This window comes from Serinus canaria, chromosome 2 (assembly GCF_022539315.1).
Source record: "Serinus canaria isolate serCan28SL12 chromosome 2, serCan2020, whole genome shotgun sequence".
NCBI lineage: Eukaryota > Metazoa > Chordata > Aves > Passeriformes > Fringillidae > Serinus > Serinus canaria.
Window position 1 is genome coordinate 111,218,167 of NC_066315.1, and position 17,292 is coordinate 111,235,458.

General features: G+C 34.9%; 1 protein-coding gene across 3 annotated transcripts in view; it reads left to right on the forward strand.

The window, feature by feature from the left end:
- SNTG1 (syntrophin gamma 1) overlaps positions 1–17,292 on the forward strand; it is a 316,227-nt gene that overhangs the window by 287,669 nt on the left and 11,266 nt on the right. For all 3 annotated transcript variants that reach the window (XM_018910030.3, XM_050971479.1, XM_050971480.1), the window contains 2 exons: positions 1,546–1,638; positions 13,347–13,457. In XM_018910030.3, the coding sequence (XP_018765575.2) occupies positions 1,546–1,638; positions 13,347–13,457 (204 nt within the window). The remainder of the gene's footprint in view (positions 1–1,545; positions 1,639–13,346; positions 13,458–17,292) is intronic.

Sequence of the window (17,292 nt, forward strand, 5' to 3'; positions counted from 1 at the left end):
TTCATTTCCAGTAAAGGCTCTAAGTCTGTTCCAGATCTTTAACAGTTACAATTAAAAATGCAATTTGCATCTTGTAAGATGTTTGCAAGATAATTCCACAAAACCATACATTTTTTGCTTTGCATGCAAAACATTTTAAGTTTTGCATATGTGACTTAATTAACTATAAGTAACTGTAAAATATTTTACTTTACACTTTTTTCTTCTACTAATGAGATAATACCAAAGGCAATACCCTCTTCTTTTTCAGCACTGATTTACAATCAAACTTGACACATTCATAACAGTCTCATGATATAGCTGATCAAAGGGAAAAAAGAAATAAAAAGCCACTTGTATTTGTTAATATAAACACTAAGTCTAAAGTTTTCAATTTTCCTTCATTGCATTTTCTGTTTAGAACCTGTTAATGCACCTTCCAGCTTCTTGTATTCTAAGGAAGACCATTAAGAATCCAAACAGCCCTCCCTTACAAAAAGAATATATACATAAAGGCATCTGATTTATCTTTATAATCAAAATGCCAAAAGTAATATTAGGTTCTTTTGTAATACTTACAATTTGTAACCCACATTGTTTCCATATTTGCAATTTATATTTTGCTTTTGCTGACACGTTAAGGTCATAGAAGTCTTTGTTCTCATTTCATAATTTTAGCAGCTACAGCAATATTTGAAGAGTATAGCTGTATTTCATTTAATCTGGAGGGCAAAATGCCTATAAAATAAGAATAATTTCTTTAAAGAACTTGCATTTGATTTGGAAATGTTTTGATTTTTTTTACATATTTTGTGATGAAAAAGATAAGTCTGTCATTTTGTACCTGCAGTCAGCCTTCAAGCACAGCTTGATGCTAAAAATTACACTTATAAATGTCTCACAGTGTGTATTCAAGTGTGATGTTATGGCAATAAATAGAAGTGTATATTTAAAAACAGTAGAATGATAAAGTCTTTCAGAACTCCTAGGTTTCTAATAGAAACCTTTGAGGTAAATTGGTCCATTGGTCCACTATCTGAAGCAAAACAAAACAAAAGAAAAAGATATTTCAGATAATTCCATTTTGCTGCTAAATGGTATGAATACTAGCTTTTCCCCTGAGATTTAGGACAACAGAAAACCACAAGAAACAGAGTACTAAAGAGATACTTTATATAAACTTTTTTTTTCCTTTGAAAAGATAAAAGGAATATATGACTCTTAAAAGTTGTTTGGTATGAAATACAAAATAAGGAGGTTTGAAAACAATAATTTTTTCCTTTTAGAAAATGTTATTAGTAATCCACTGAGGCAATTCTGAACCTTTCATTTTTTTCCCTAATGGAAGCAAAGCCTGTTTTTTTATGTCTTAGATAACTTCATCACTGATAAAAATCCTTTTATTTGAAATACAAAAAATTGACATATTTACACACAAATGGCTAATTTCTGATAATAATTTTGAGGTATATAGACATTAAAATAAAGACTCAGAAACAGTGGTCCTGGAAACCATTTCAGAAATGTCTTCTGTGGTAACTACCTTCTCTGATTTTTCTTTTACAGTGCAAGACGTATGCCTGTGTTTTAGAGAGTCATCTTATGGGACTTACCATCGACTTCAGCATGGGCTTTGTCTGTTTTGATGCTGCCACAAAGGTAAAGTTCTACAAAATTTTTCCATCACACTCATTTCCATTCCTCCTTATTTCTAATATTTTGAGATCAATAGTGCATCCTTAAATTGTCCTTCTCTTTGTTATAGAAACAGATTATCTCTTGTAAAATCTCTCATGTTTTAGTTTGGATTCGAGACTGATTTCTAATTATGTGAGAAATAGTATTCTGTTATTTTCTTGTTATTGAAAAATCAATACTGATACCACTCTGAAACAAGCATCAGATCTTTATTCTTTAATTTCACATGGAAGCCCACACTGATTCAGCTTTATGGTTTGTTGTGCTGGTGTGTCCTTGGTTTTGAGAAAAGATAACTTTCTTGGTTTCAGTCTCATCTGTGAGCTTGAAAATAATCTTCCATTCTCCTCTCTTGTTTCATGGGAGGGTGTGTGTGCTATTACAGCAATTCCACAATTCCCAGTTTATATTTTAGCTATTATTGTTCAGGCATCTGTAAAAAGAAAAATCAGTCATAGTCTATATGTCTCACCCATCAGCTTTTCCTATCAACCTTAAAAAAACTCAGTAGAACTGATGAAAGAGTTTGCTTTATCAAGCAAATAGTGTGGGATCAGTTTCCATATTGTATTATCACACGTGCAAGTCTCAGTAAAACCACTGAGACCCTGAGTATATCATATGTTGACATTTGCACTAATTGCTGGCAAGTCTTCAAATGTGCTCAGACTTTACTGCTACTACTCGACCCTGCTGTTAATGGTAGAATCTTCTGAGTGAAATGGAGAAATCTTTCTTCTGAGTTCCACATCTCTTTAATACCTGTTTTCCTTTGAGGTGCTGCAACATTGCAGCCACCAACTGCCGAAAATGCCCTTTTGATTCCAGAATTTGTTCCTATGCTCTATCTTAAGCCAACCCTTCCCACCTCATTACTCCACTAATCCAAACCCTTCCCACTCCATTCTGTTTGTTTACACAGTGATGAATTTCAAATTCAAGCACTTGCATAACCTTGTTTCTTCTTGTTAAGCAAATAGTCTTGTATAATTCATCAAAGAAATGTGACTATCAGTTTAGAAGGTGTTGCACTAAAATATCAGTACAACAGAATTAAAATGCAGCAGCTCTGTAAAAAAAAGTGGTTTTCCCCCACCCTCCAATAATGTTTTCTACATATATAGAAGTATAATGAAGAATTTCTTCTGTGTATCTAACCTAAATGTACCCTTTCAGTTTTACCCTTTCAGTTTGAACCCATTACTTCTTGTATTAAATGTATTGTATTGTATTGTATGTTAGAATAAAGCATTACACCATGAATTAAAAAAAAGGACATTGTTTTGTTAGGTAATCAGGCGTTAGGCAATGTGAGATAAGGATGACAATTGCATTAGAAAAGAAAAGAAACAATACAATAGAAAGCAAATAAATCTGTTGCCAAGTGACTGCTGTAATTAAAATTGTCAAACAAGCCATAAGGTGAAATGTCTGAAATCTAAGTGTGTCAGCCACGTTTAAGAGGGTGCTCAAACAGGAAAAACATTACCTAGTCTCCACGAGTTTATGGAAAGATGAAGATTGTAGTGCTCTCAGCCAAAAATTTATTCAGATATCCTTATTATGATGATGACAAGTGTAAGTTGTGTCTATGCTGGAAATGTTCTTCAACAATTGCTAATCTCGTATATACTGAATTGCAAACAAGACCTGTATAGTCACTTAAGCTAAAAATGTTATTTCCCACCTTATGAAGTTCATATGAAGCAAAATATGTTTTCCAAAAAAAAGTGAAAAAATGATGAACAATGGTTTCCTTTTTTCAGAACATGGAAAACATTAGTACACTTTTAATTCAGTTGTTCCTATCTTAGTAGTATTTACATGTGCATTTGTGAACTAAGGGTGTACAAAAGTCCTAGCAAGTGTTCTGTGAATTAACATACTTAGTATTAAAGACAAAAACATTATTTAAAATGTCATACCATTTGTGAATACAATATTTACATATAATTATTTATAATTTCTAGGATTTTTTGCAATTTGTATTTGAAAAATCAGTACAAGCTGTTATCTTTTCACTTCCAATGACAGGGTATCCACAGCTCCATTGAGCACCCTGTTCCACTGTCTCACCACCCTGATCCTATAAGATTTCTTTCTTATGTCCAATCTGAACTCTACCTTCTTCTACTTTAAAAACATTGTCCCTTGTCCTGTCACTGTGCGCCTTGGTAGAAGCTCTTTCTCCATTTTTATATGAGCCTCCTTTACATACTGAAAAGCATCAATAAGATCTCCCTGGAGCCTTCTCTCTTCCAGGTACAAAAGCCCAAACTCTTTCAGCCTGCCTTCATGAAAGAGATGCTCCAGCCCTCTGAGCTTCTTAGTGGTCCTGCTCCTGTACATGTTCTCATCTCTTATTTTTCTGCTACTCATACCAAATTCAACCACTCCTTTTTGGGTAAAGATTAACTTAAAGCCATATTTCAAAGACTTCAGAGTTCAGTGTCAGATTGAACTTTCATTCTGTATTTCTCTCAGAAAAGCTCAGGGAATAATCCTGCAGATGCAAGATATTTTAATGAGTTCACAGAAGGTCTTGGACAAGTACCTGGAGGAAAAATCTGCTAAATAATGATAAATCTTTTAAATTCTTATTTATTTATGACATTTTCATGTTTTGGAAACAAAATAGTTTCTGAGAAGTCCTGTGTAATATTTTGTTGCAGTGGTATCTTCAGTAAATCTTCAGGCAATTTCAGTTTTATACTTATGTGCTCATGGTAGTTTAAGTTTTCTTTCTTAATTACTGATGAATTTACTGTGAATTGTCCTTATAAGTGCATAATTGCTAATAAACTGAAATTAAGGAAGCCAAGCTCTTGTACTCATGATTTTAACAGTTATTCAGTTATTCAAATGTTCCAGTTATTTAAGCAGTGCAACAATAGTTAAATTCTTTATTGCTCTCACATTTCAAGTAAGTGAATAGATTTCGTCCATTATGCCCTCACAAATTGCAGTCCAAAGTTCACAAATTTCTAAACCCCAAGCTCTCCCCCAGTCTTCATGAACAAGTGTATAGGGGGTAACAGCTCTCATGTTTATGGTTTCCAGAGAAAAGCCTTGCAACTGTTTGTAGGCTTGCTTCCTTGATTGCTGTCATTTAGTCCTTAAATAATATTTAAATATGTAAATTGAAATTAGTGGTTAAAAAATGTCATCTGTGCTAAATGTATGTCAAGTCAAACATCATAATTAGATAAAAACATTGTTTCTGTGTCTGCACAGACCTATGGTAAACATGAGTACACAAAGTATTAAAATGAGTTATTCAGAAAAAATCTGTGCTGTGCTGTGATTATAACAGCACTTGCATAAATCATAGCTGTTTCTGTTGCCTATTTCTCTGCTTTCTTGTACTCATTTTCTGACTGATAACTCACAGAGTCAACAGTAGTTTGTCATTTGGAGTAATTTATTATGATGTTTTATAAAAAGCCGTTGTAGTTTCCTGAAAGGAGAATGAGCAGCTTTTAAGACTACCTGGTTAAATCTGATTATGTCAACATTTCAGAAAATTACTTCTCAATTCAGATAAAAATTCTGCAAATTAAAATTTTGGCCACAAAGTATTTTTTCTCCTTGCACCTTGAAAATTAATGATGAGTATATTTATGCCCTTGTTCTTCTGTAGCACTTTTCAGAGCCAAAGCACCAGTGCAAAATGTCATCTTCATTAGCAATGTATGGTTTGAAAGCAAACTGTGCCACATAGCCCAAGCCAACCCTGGCATGTGTTTGATTATGATTATTTTGGTGATGTAGTCCTTCATTTGTGGTAGTTATAAACCTGGAGTCAAAAAGCCACCTGCTTCCTGTGTTGGCATACAGAGAAATGTAATTCTAATCAATGGGGAGTTTCCTCAAGGCGTCTCTTCCATTGGGGACTTCTTCCAAAAATGCCCACCAGCTTTAACCAATTTTATTTGCTTTATTTGAAATACAGGATGTCAAATAGAATCCCCTCACTGAACTTCCCTCTTTCTTCATTGCTGGTATTCTATGAAAAGTCAATTTAGCTAATCTTTGTGAATACCCTTTAGATATTTTGTTTTCTTTTCTTCCTTAATCACATTTTCCAGATTCTGCTTAGTTACTCCTTGCACTACAAGGTGTCTTAGCATCTACTCCAGAAATAAGTTTTCCCTAGACATGCTCCATATGCTAAATGTTTTGTTTATTTGGTTTTAAAATATGAAAATTCTGAAAAGATGCAAAAGGTTCTGTGGCAATTCTTAGAAGTTATATACCAAATTTTATCCTAGGTCATTTTTGCAGTGTTGTGTCTCAATGTTTGTTGGAGAAAGCATTTTTCTCAAGTCCTGCCCAACTATATCCCAGCACTCATGTCCTAAATTTGTCTAACACTAGCTAGTAAGTAGACATCATAATGAACAAATGTAACTTTCTCATGGGCAATTTCTGTTAGGTAAGAATGTACATAGATACTGTGATGAACATTTATAAATCAGATTTGCAGCTGCAATAGCCACCTTAAGAATTAAGTATGGAGACTGATAGATTAAAGAGAATAACAAGACATGTACAGAAGTTAATCTAAAAACTATTCTGAAAGTGATCCAAATATAAAACTACTTACTCAAGTGCCATTCAGTAACTGATTCCTTATGTGCTTCCATAAAAAAATTGATGGGGGGATATTCATGGAAATACGTATATTGTATGTATTTCTGGTTTACTGACATATTCATTGAAATTGTTTTCTATAATGTGCATATTTTCATCATCATTTCTACTAATAATATATGTATGTGTTTGTGTGAATATACATTGCCATCTACCTACCTGAGCAAAGTGCTGTGTCTGTAGTCCATCATATTTACTGCTCATTAAAACAGCAGTCAAAAATATATATTTGTCAGAAGGGAAAAAAAAGTATCCCTTGTAGGACTGAAAATAAATTAAGGTGCTGCTGAATTATATGGTGGTGCTAGAACAAAGAAAGAAAATGCTCCATAATGGCTCACAAGGTACCTATCAACAAACCTCAGTGTACCTGTCCTGTGTTCTCTTCCAGAAACCTTCACCAAAAAAACAGAATATACCATGAACAATAAATAGCATTGCAAACATCTTTAATTTGGTTTCCATACCAAAAGCCTACTAAATCACACAGATCTGTATTGGTCTTAATTTCTTTAGGAACAATCTCCCATGTTTTCTAGGGATACATACCTTGTTTGTCTCTTCATAAAACTAATACATATACAGCATATTGAAATAAAACAGCATATAAAAACCTTCTTGATATTCAAATTTTCAGTAGTAGGGAAGGCAGAAAAAAACCAGGCTCACTGGAAGATGGAGATTTAATGATGTAACTCTTGTGAAAAAATATTTATTCCATGCTTCAAGGTTTAAATGTTGAAAAAATAGCTACTATAACTTTAATATAAGCCATCAGCATGCTTCATACAGTTTTATGTTTGGTGGCTAGAGACAAATGCTGGTAGGTTGTCCATCAGCACTGAGCAAATACACTGGAGGCTTTTAGCATTTTATGTAATTTCAGTAATGGACAAGAACATTTATTTTATAAGGGCTGACTTTCATGCTTTTTTCCTTTTGTTTTGTCTCATTTTTGTTCTTTATCCTCTGTGTCCTCCCTTGTCTTTCCCTTTACAGTTATAAAGCTCCAGCAGCTGACAAAGGAAATTGCCTTGGATCATAATTCTTTTGCAGTGAGACACTCTCCAGAGATCAGTAACACAGTAGAACTGAGCATGAACAAGATCTTAATCCTACTCAGTTCCCTACCACTGCTATAACTCTGGACAAAGTGTCACTTGGCAAGAATGAAATCTTTCTCAATTAGCTATGAGACAAACAGACAAATTAAGGTGTATCCCAGGTGCCTGAAGGCTCAATTGCTTTTATTCTTAGAAACAAAGACCTGGAGGGCTTAAGCTTTTGATTTAGTTTGACTTGTAGGAGTATCATGTATTTTAGTTAGACAACAAACAGCATTAGCTTTAAAGGTGGCCATTGAAGTTTAGCATAATCCTGTAACATATATTGCACATTAAAAAATTGCCTTAAAAATCTTAAAGGAAGAATAATCCAAACAGTCAGAGTACCAAGAAGACAGGAGGCAGTGTTGAAAACAGCTATAGATTTTTGAAGGTGTGAGAGAAAAGTCAACAAAGGAATTTGATGAAAGTAGAAGTTGAAAAGTGACCTCTGACATCCTTTCCTTAATAAAGATGGTTTCTTTGTTTACTCCACCATTTACAGGTGATCTGGGATGTAGCTGTCTAATCAATATAAAACACTGACAGACTTAGGTTTTTTCCAAGCATCCTACTGCAGGCCAAGCTTCTTTTGCTATCATATAATAAAACCTGTGTGATTCATGCCATGAATCACAATGCTTATGATCGAAGCATTAAGTCAACACCTATGATTTCATAGATCGTGTATGTAGACAAGACTCACTTCATAAAATCATAGGATATCCTGAGTTAGAAGGGACACATAAGAATCATCCAAGTCCAACTCCTGGTCATCATGGTACAGCCCCAAGAATCACACCATGTGCCTGACAGCACTGCACAACTTGAACTCTGCCAGGCTTGGTGCTGTGACCGCTTCCCTGGGGAGCCTGTTCCAGTGCCCAAACACCCTCTGGGTAAAAATCTTTTTCCTGATATTCAAGCTAAACCTCCCCTGACACAACTTCAGGCCTTTCCCTCAGGTTCTATCACTGGTCACCACAGAGAAGAGGTCAGTGCCTGCCCCTCCTCTTTCCCCCACAAGGAAGTTGAAGACTACGATGAGGTCTTCCCTTACTTTCCCCTTCTCCAAGCGGCCTCAGCTGCTCCTCATGTGGCTTCGCAGCAGGTGAAATGATGCCATTGTAGAATGTAGTGCAAACACTATTGCTCAAGTTTATTAAGTGTAAATAGTTTTTCTGCAAGAAGAGAGTTGGTCCACAGTGGATAATTTGAGACAGAAGAGACAAAACTGTTAAATAATAAATTAAAGGTAGTGCACTGAATCCACAGGACCCAAATTAAATGTGTTCTGTTTGGAGATTCGTATGTTGACAAAATACATATTTTCTTTCCTAGCTGCAATGCTTAATGTCCTCTGTATCCTAAATTATATATCTATCCCAGAGCCATGGACTAGTCAGACATTCACATTTCTGTGAATATTCCTTAGAGCCTGCTAAGTAAAAATACAGTCACCTATTTATTCTGTTTTTGTTTAATAATCTGATCTGTATTTAGGAATAGAAAAAACTCCTTGACCCAAAATGAATCAAAAACTAATGAATATTCCTAGTCATAGCCCAAACAAAGGTAGTTACAGTCATTATGTATTTTCTCATTTCTGATGTCATTACCTAGATGAAAAGTGATTTTGTTTGATGTCATCTCACCAAAATTGTATGTGGATTAGTCCAAGATTCTGGGAATGAGTAGCAAACTGACATATAATATATATGTGAATGGGTCCCTTTCTAGGGTCCCTTTAAGAACATGTGTTCTACATCTAGCACTATTACTAAGAATAGAAACAATCATAATTTTCTTCATTTGTATGGCTGTATTACAGGTGTAGACAAGTCAATAGCTTTTCTTCTACGTATCATTTGTATGTTGTATTTAAGTACCAACTATAAAATAAAAATATGCAGGCAGAGAACATCCTTTTTAATTATAGTAGAATAACACTAGCAGAAGATAATAGGCAGTAATTTGTTTGCAAAGACTAGCACAAATGAGTCCTAGATGATTACTTATAAATAAAATATTTCTCATTAAAAAGTATTGGTGAAGAATCTTGGTCCCAGATACGTCACAGGAAAAAAAATCCTGCTAATTCAGTGAATACAGGATTTTGCTTTTTGATGATTTGTTATTACAATAATTTAATAACATCTCAAGAGGAGTCTTAAATCTAATTTGTCAGCTTGTCTGCACAGTTTATTTGTTTGCATTGCATTCTGGTATTCTTTGAAGTTCATTTTATTAAATGGTTTAAAATGCAAAAGGCAGCCTAAGCAATATGTGAATAATAATTGGAAAAAGGATTTCTATCTTATTTGTTGTTTTCAATTTTATGCATGATACATACTGTATTTGTTCAAAGAGATTGTCTTCTTACAGTGCATTTTTCAAGACATGGATTAATTATGTCCAATTTTCTGTGGCCACACTGGCACTGTGCAAATTGAGGCACTGGTGGTATTTTCAGTGTATGCCTTGGTCCCCACTTGCTGAATTGGATTGCTTGCTGTTGTTCCTAAATTCTATCTCTACTCATTAAATCAGAGTTCACTTTTCTCTCATTCATTGAGAAGCAATAAATAGTGCACACTGAGTTCTCCTCTTCGTCTTCCATCAAGGCATCCCAATGTGTGTGCCATGATTTGAAAAGGGTGTCAGGATCCTCAAGAGTAGCTGACTCCACTGTCTACAAGAGAATATTTTTTAATTCAGTTGCAATTTGTGCTTTAAAAGGAATTGGCACCTGGCCCACCTGTCAAGTCTATTTTAGGGCAAACAAAAATTTATTGCTTCCTATAAATGCTGTATATAGACCTGTAAAATATTCTCAGTGATGCAGTTTATGCACAGTTGCTGAGGGAACTACTTGAAGAGAGCAGGCTGGTTTTGTCAGCTAAAAGTGAGCGTTGAGTGTTGAGCTTAGTAACACTGCACCTTCAAACCAGGGAGTACTTCTGCTTATAGTTCATAATTCCTGAAAAATAATTTAGAAAAATTTTTCTGTGATACACATTTAGGTTTGACAATTTTCAAAAAAGCCAGCATGTTTTAAAAGTGTACTTATTGGTTAAAAGTCAATACATATACATAAATATAATTATTCAAAATTATACCAGGCTATGTTAACTTTCTGAAGCAATCATTCAACAAAAGGTTCCAAGGAACTCTGATATTCAAAAAAATTAAAAGATAATGACTGTGACAGTGGTGTAGATCAGTATTCCCAAGGATACCCATAACTAATGCAGGAGAATTAGCCTTTAAAAATAGAATTTGGAAGAGTAACCACAGTGAACACTGAAGTCATCCCATAGGATCATGAAAGATAGCACATGAAACTCTCCTGTGTTAATGTCACTGCTGTAGTTTCACATCTGTGTAAAACTTGTGCTCAGATTAGTGGGTCTGGTCTCTCCTTTCTTATTGTGGCACTGTGAAGTAGTCATTGAAAAAGGATAGGTCTGGTCCTTGTTCACTGCTTATGCATTTTGCAGCAATAAAAATGAAAAGAACCACACTCATAGCATATGCAACCAGAGAAATTAATCCAGTGATCCCCAAGATACTTTATTTTAAGCAAAGTGACTGCAGTCACAGCATTCTGAATCCCTTAAGGACGTGCTACACTTACAAAATGTGCAGTTCTGGCAACACGGGGCAGTACTTTTGCCTCTCTGGTGGGAGAAGGATTTAAATGGGTCTTACTGGGCATATAATTAATTTACTCAACTTTTGCTATTTAGAATCTGAACTTCTAGTTTAAGTAGTTTAAGCAATCTATTTTTTTTTAATGTAGCACAGTATATTGAAGTAAACACACATCCAGACTCTACCCTAATGAACCAGTTCTTGCCATTTTAAACCAGGATGTAGGATTTTTTTACTCAGAGACTCTCTAGAATAAGAAATAGTCAGGGTGACTTGCTTGAAATACTTTGTATTCACGACTTGGTGACTCACAACATTTCCCTATTCTTATTTTTGCCAATGACCAATCCCTCCTGTGGACAACTTTGAGGGAAGGCATGTGCAATTTGTGGAAGATCACTCAAAAGGAGCAGATAATTCTTTCATGTAAGAATCATTTAATGCATTGTCAACCGCATTTCTAATCCTCACACTTTAGATGAAGGGTATTTAATTGTCTCTGCAGAGACTGTCAGTTCTAGGAGCTTGTTTTAGTATCTTGATGTTGAAGTGCAGATTTTTTGGGATTACTTTTCTCCACAATATAGACCTGATTTTGCAGGGTTCTTAAGTAAGAGCCCTGGCTGAGTAGTAGTCTCCAAAACCAATGTTATGCATAAATTGAAGTGAGTTCCTGAGTTGTGCCTGGGGTTTTGTGTGACTGTCATTCTCTTTCCTCTGAATGGGAATGAAGTACATAGCAAAGCATGGAAATGTCAAAGTACCTGAGTTCTACACATCCTTCATCTTCATTCTAACTTAATCTGGCTGGGAATAAGGCCAGGTACCCTGGGATTTTGCCTGCACATCTAAGGGTCCTTGTTAAAGCTGCGTCTCTCTCCTGGCCTCTCCATGTATCATCAGAGAAGAGAAAGATGATAGCTCATTGCTTTGATTGTTTTCTCCTGAGATAAAGAGACAATCAGTGCCCTTTACATTTCTCATCCAGGAAATGACATACTTAAGTAGATTTGCTGTCCCTGCAGAAAGGCAATGGTCTTGATCTTCTGGCAAGATTTCATAGATCTGTAAAATAAAAAGGAGTTTACGAAGCAGGTAGGAATATGGCCAGCTGAATGAAGTTGTGTAATGGAATGATGTTATACACTTGTTTTTCTTAGTTTTTTTTTTTTTACCTCACTATTTTTACAAAATAAATAAACATATTTGCTCAAACAACGTCAAGGGAATTTCACACACATAGAAATGAGGGAAGCTATTCTATATTCTGTAGAACAGATTGGTTGGCTCAGGAGGACAACATTTGAAACAAATAGGATATATTTTCGCATAAACTGCCAAATTCCTGTAGTTTATGTGAAACAGAATGTCCTTAACTCTGTTTATGGCAGATGGGAGCTCACCTGACAAATACATGGAGAGAAAGAAAGTGGTGCTGAGACTAGGGCTCTTTCTTCTAATCTGGAAGGGGCAACTATATAGATACAGTTTTGGAGAAAAATTCTACTATTACTTTGTGTGTGGTGCACAGATAAGTTCCTGTCCTTGTGGTTTCTTTTCATTTTAGGTTGCTAAGACAAACACAACAAACTTTATTCAGCATGGTTCAGAGTAGAGATTTTTGCCAGTCAGAAAGAGACCAACACATCCCAAAGCAAAGGGGCCTGCATAGATTTAGGACAGTTAGAAATTTGACCTCCCCCATGTTCTCTTTAATTCCCAGTAGATAGTAAACCATTCATAGACAAAAACTAAGGGCACAGATGGAAGTGTCCTCCAACACCATTGAGAGGGAGTAATTTACAAACCCTTATACAAAAGAGATTTTTTTTTTTTTATGCCCTGTATCTTCACTGGATTTTTTTTGGATGGAAGGAGGGGGCTTGTATGTCAGATCAACATTTCAGATGGAGTAGCAAATCCAGTGGAATAATCAGTAATAATAATAATAATAATCAGTGGAAAAAATCCTTCTCTCTTTTCTTTAATTAATGAATATAGATAAAGGAATTTCAGGGTAAATTTCACCATTTTAGTCTGACAGGTGTTACTCAAGCCCTGCCAAAGTAAAATATATCTATATGATTAAAGGAACATCTGACCACAGAACACTCATTTGTTTAATTATGTACTGTAGAGGTGCTAAAAATTTCCTTGGAAGGAGATCAGCTGTTTCTAATACAATTTTCAATGACAACTACATTGACTTACTGTGTATGATTATTTATATTTTGGTTTGGTTTCTTTTTTCCTCTTTAGGCTGTGCTTTGGAGGTACAAGTTTTCCCAGCTCAAAGGTTCTTCAGATGATGGGAAGAGCAAAATCAAATTTTTGTTCCAAAACCAAGATACTAAACAAATCGAAGCAAAGGTAAAAACAATGCATATTTTGTATAAAGGCAATAAACAATTTTCAAAGCAGCTAGGGGATTGGGGAAGTATAGTAAACTAAGTTACTTGGAAATATTAGGTTAATGCACGAAAAATGCAAAGAAAACCGATAAAATTGAAGAAAACAAATTACTTTCATCTAGTTAAAAGTTTTTTGAAATGCGTAATTAGATTTTAAAATAACCAAATACAGGGTGTATGGTATATATGGGTTTCGGCATGTTTTCCAGCTCTCCTCTTTTTCATTGTGATAAAGCTATCTGAGAGTTTGAGTACTCTGTTTATAGCCCTAAAATTGTATCATGAAGAAATGGTGGGAAATATATCCTTAAGTCAACCTGGGAACAAAACTCAACAAAGGTTGAAAATCTGTTTTTATTTCTCAGAGAAAAAAAACCAGTGGATTAAATACTTACTTCCCAACAAGACTGTAGTGTATGTGTCTAATGCAAAACAAGAAAAGTTGTATTTCCAGTCATCCTTTTGATTCAAGAGTTAATTCATGAAAATAGTAGCTGTGAGAGACTTAAGCTTACTACAACTTATGTCTTTTGAGAATGAGCCCATGTACTCTCCCTGTGTGTTTGAGGAGTGATCTTCCCAAGGTCTGTGGTGGTTGTAACTGCCTTAGAGTCTGGGTCAAAGTTCTTTTTTTGACTAGAATCCAAATTTTAGTGTAAGCCTAAAGACTTGTTGATGTCTAAGCTTTGCTTTTAGACATCAAAAATATAGCTTTTTTTAGAGCAAAGCTATATTTACCATACTGTTTTTCCTGACCATGTTGGAGACAAAATTGCTGAATGAACATGATAACAAAACAGTTCCATGAGCAAAAAGGAAATGGTTAAATAAATTGTCTGTAAGTGCTAAATACTTAGAGTATTATAAAATATGTAAAGAAAAACTGCACTGTTTTGGGGATAGCTGTGTGTTTAAATGCCAGTAGCTACATTAAGCATCTTTCTCCATGTCTCTTTATTCTTCACGTTAATTTTCTACCCAGCAGCTATTTACTTGATTTTGAGTGTTTTACTCCGTAAAATAAAGGTATGTAAGAGTTCCCATTAAATCAGCAGCAATAAAATGTGGGGACCATGGTTTTGATACCGTAATGTTCTGCTGCATCTCAAAAATAAATATTTTCTTATTTCTGATTTCATTCAGAAATATTTTTAGTAGTGCAGAACTTTTTTTCAGCTCTAAGACAGTAGAGTTTAACCTAATGTCATGAGGATGATTTTCTCTTAAGAAAGTAATTGTAAAATTTTATCCTGCTCTGTTGTACAGATGAAGGATGAAAGTCATCATTATTTTTCTAATATCTGTCTGCTATTACTGTCATATTAACACATTATTTAAGCACTAACAAAAATTCACAGGAGTCCAAGAATGACACACTGTTAGGGTTGTTTGGGGATTTGGGGGGTTTTAGTTTGCTTTTTTTTTTTTTAACTGGTAAAACTAGAATATATTTTTAATACTGAAATACATTTAAAAAAACCCAAATAATAAAATACAGATTTTGAGAAAAAAAGGGTGTTTTAATGTTTTAAATTATATCTGTCCTATAAATCACTTAGAGATACATAAGTATGTTGGACATACATAAGCCTTAGAGGTATCCTGGGCCTTTATTGTACCTATTGTTATTTCCACTCAAATTGAGTTCTAGAAAATTCTGTCAAACTTTTATTAAGGTAGAAATGCTACTTTACACCTTATGAAGCCAGAGTATTATACAAACCTGCTAGCTTATTAATATGCTGTCTTTTTCCCTGGTTGCTGCTCTTTACTGTAAATTTAAACTTTCACATTACTCGATTTTGAAATAAGAATTTATAATTTATTTATTTAACTAATTTTCTTGGTGAGCAGAGCATATCAACTACATGCAAAGATGTCAGGTTATATTCTCTTTGGAAGGTGCTGTGGCATTTATAATGAGCACTACTATCCATTCCAATTTGTTTACATATTAAGTATGTTGCTTAGCCTAAGAAATATAGATAAATGTGTCTGTAAAATGAATGTGAAGGTTCTTGGGTCATCTATTTTCAGCACTGGTTACCTTACAATTTTGTGTCTAACCCTCTTCTGTTTTATTTAAACCTTTCATAGATTTAAAGCACTGTTCATTGAAAGGAGAGGTGGAACAGTCTAGCCTCTGTTTTCTTGCTTTACATTCCTGAGTCAGAAGTATAGCTATTTGTGGAATAGCTGTTGAGTCATTAAGAAATGTTAATCAGATTTTCAGAAATATTTGTAATGCCAGATTTCATGAATACTGTATGCAGACTTCATTTGAAATCAGAGGATGGAAATTTTGTAAAACATCTGTTAAAGGTTGTGATGAATATTCATGCCACAGCTTTCATCACCTGTTAAATGCAGCCCTGTTTTGCAGCTGGCCTGGAGACCCACTGCTGCAGCATTTTCTTTATGATTCAGTTCTTTTTTTCCCCAAGTTATAATACATGGGGAATATTCAGAATGTGGTGAAAGAACTCAGCAGAGAATAAAACCAAAAAAATGAGTAGCCATTGCACCAATGTATTAGGGCTCTTCACTTACTTATTCCCAAGCAGCAATGTGGAAGCAGGGCATAGCAGGTAACTTTCCAGACACCACAAATACTGTGTTCAGTTTTGGGCCACTCACTAAAAGAAAGACAATAAGGTGGTGAAGTGAGTCCAGAAAATGGCAACAGAGCTGGTGAAGGGTCTGGAACACAAGTCTGATGAGGAGCAACTGATGGAGCTGGGGTTCTCTAGCCTGGAGAAAAGGAGTCTCAGGAGGAATCTCATTGCTCTCTACAACTGCTTAAGAGGAGACAGTAGCCAGGTGGGGTCAGCCTGTTCTCATAAGTAGCAAGCAATTGGATAAGATGAAATGGCCTCAAATTGCACCAGGGGAGGTATAGGTTGGATACTAGGAAAAAATGTATTCACCAGGAGGGTTGTCAATAATTAGAACAGGCTGCTCAGGGAAGTGGTGGAATCACCATCCCCAAAGGGACGGTGTAGATATGTAGATGTGGCACTTGGGGACATGGTTTAGTAGTGGACTTGGCAGTGCTGGATTAACCATTGGACTCAATAAACATCCTATTCAACCTAAATGATTCCATGATTCTACATAATAGCTTCACAGAAAATTATGAGTTATCAAAACCTAATTCTTCCCATCTTCATTTATTTATAATGCAGATTATTTTGTGTATTTCATGCTTTCCCAGATGTGTGTGATTATGGCAAGTTGAACCTCTATGATAATACACTTTAGCTTTAGAACACTAATTCACGATCTGCAGAATCAAGAGTGTCAAAATGCTTGTGTATTGAATTTTTATCCAAACTTAGATAATATTTGCTATTATTTTAGAAATATGTCCCAGCTCGTAGATATACATTTATTGGGGGAAAAAAGTATGCACCAGCTTTTTAAATTTTATCATACTATCTTCATAATTGTCCAGCACCTTCTCTGTATTCTGGTGGAATATACTGAGATACAAATGTTAGAAAAATCTAGGAAAAATGCATTTTGGGGTAAAGTCCAGCACCACGTACATTCTTCAGTTAGCTTTCTTTTTGTTGTTTTTGGGAAAACACTTGCCACCAGAGTTTATATTCCTAAGTGAAAGAAAGTCCTTCACTGACACCAAAAAGCTAAGATTTTTATGATACTGTCAATGTTTTTTGTAGTGTGCTTCATGCCTGACTTAAAAAATTCAAGATGGCATGCCTTGAGACATGCAGCATGTGCTGTGGATTTAGTTATAGTTTAACTTATTTCCCAGTATTGTTTTTTCAGCT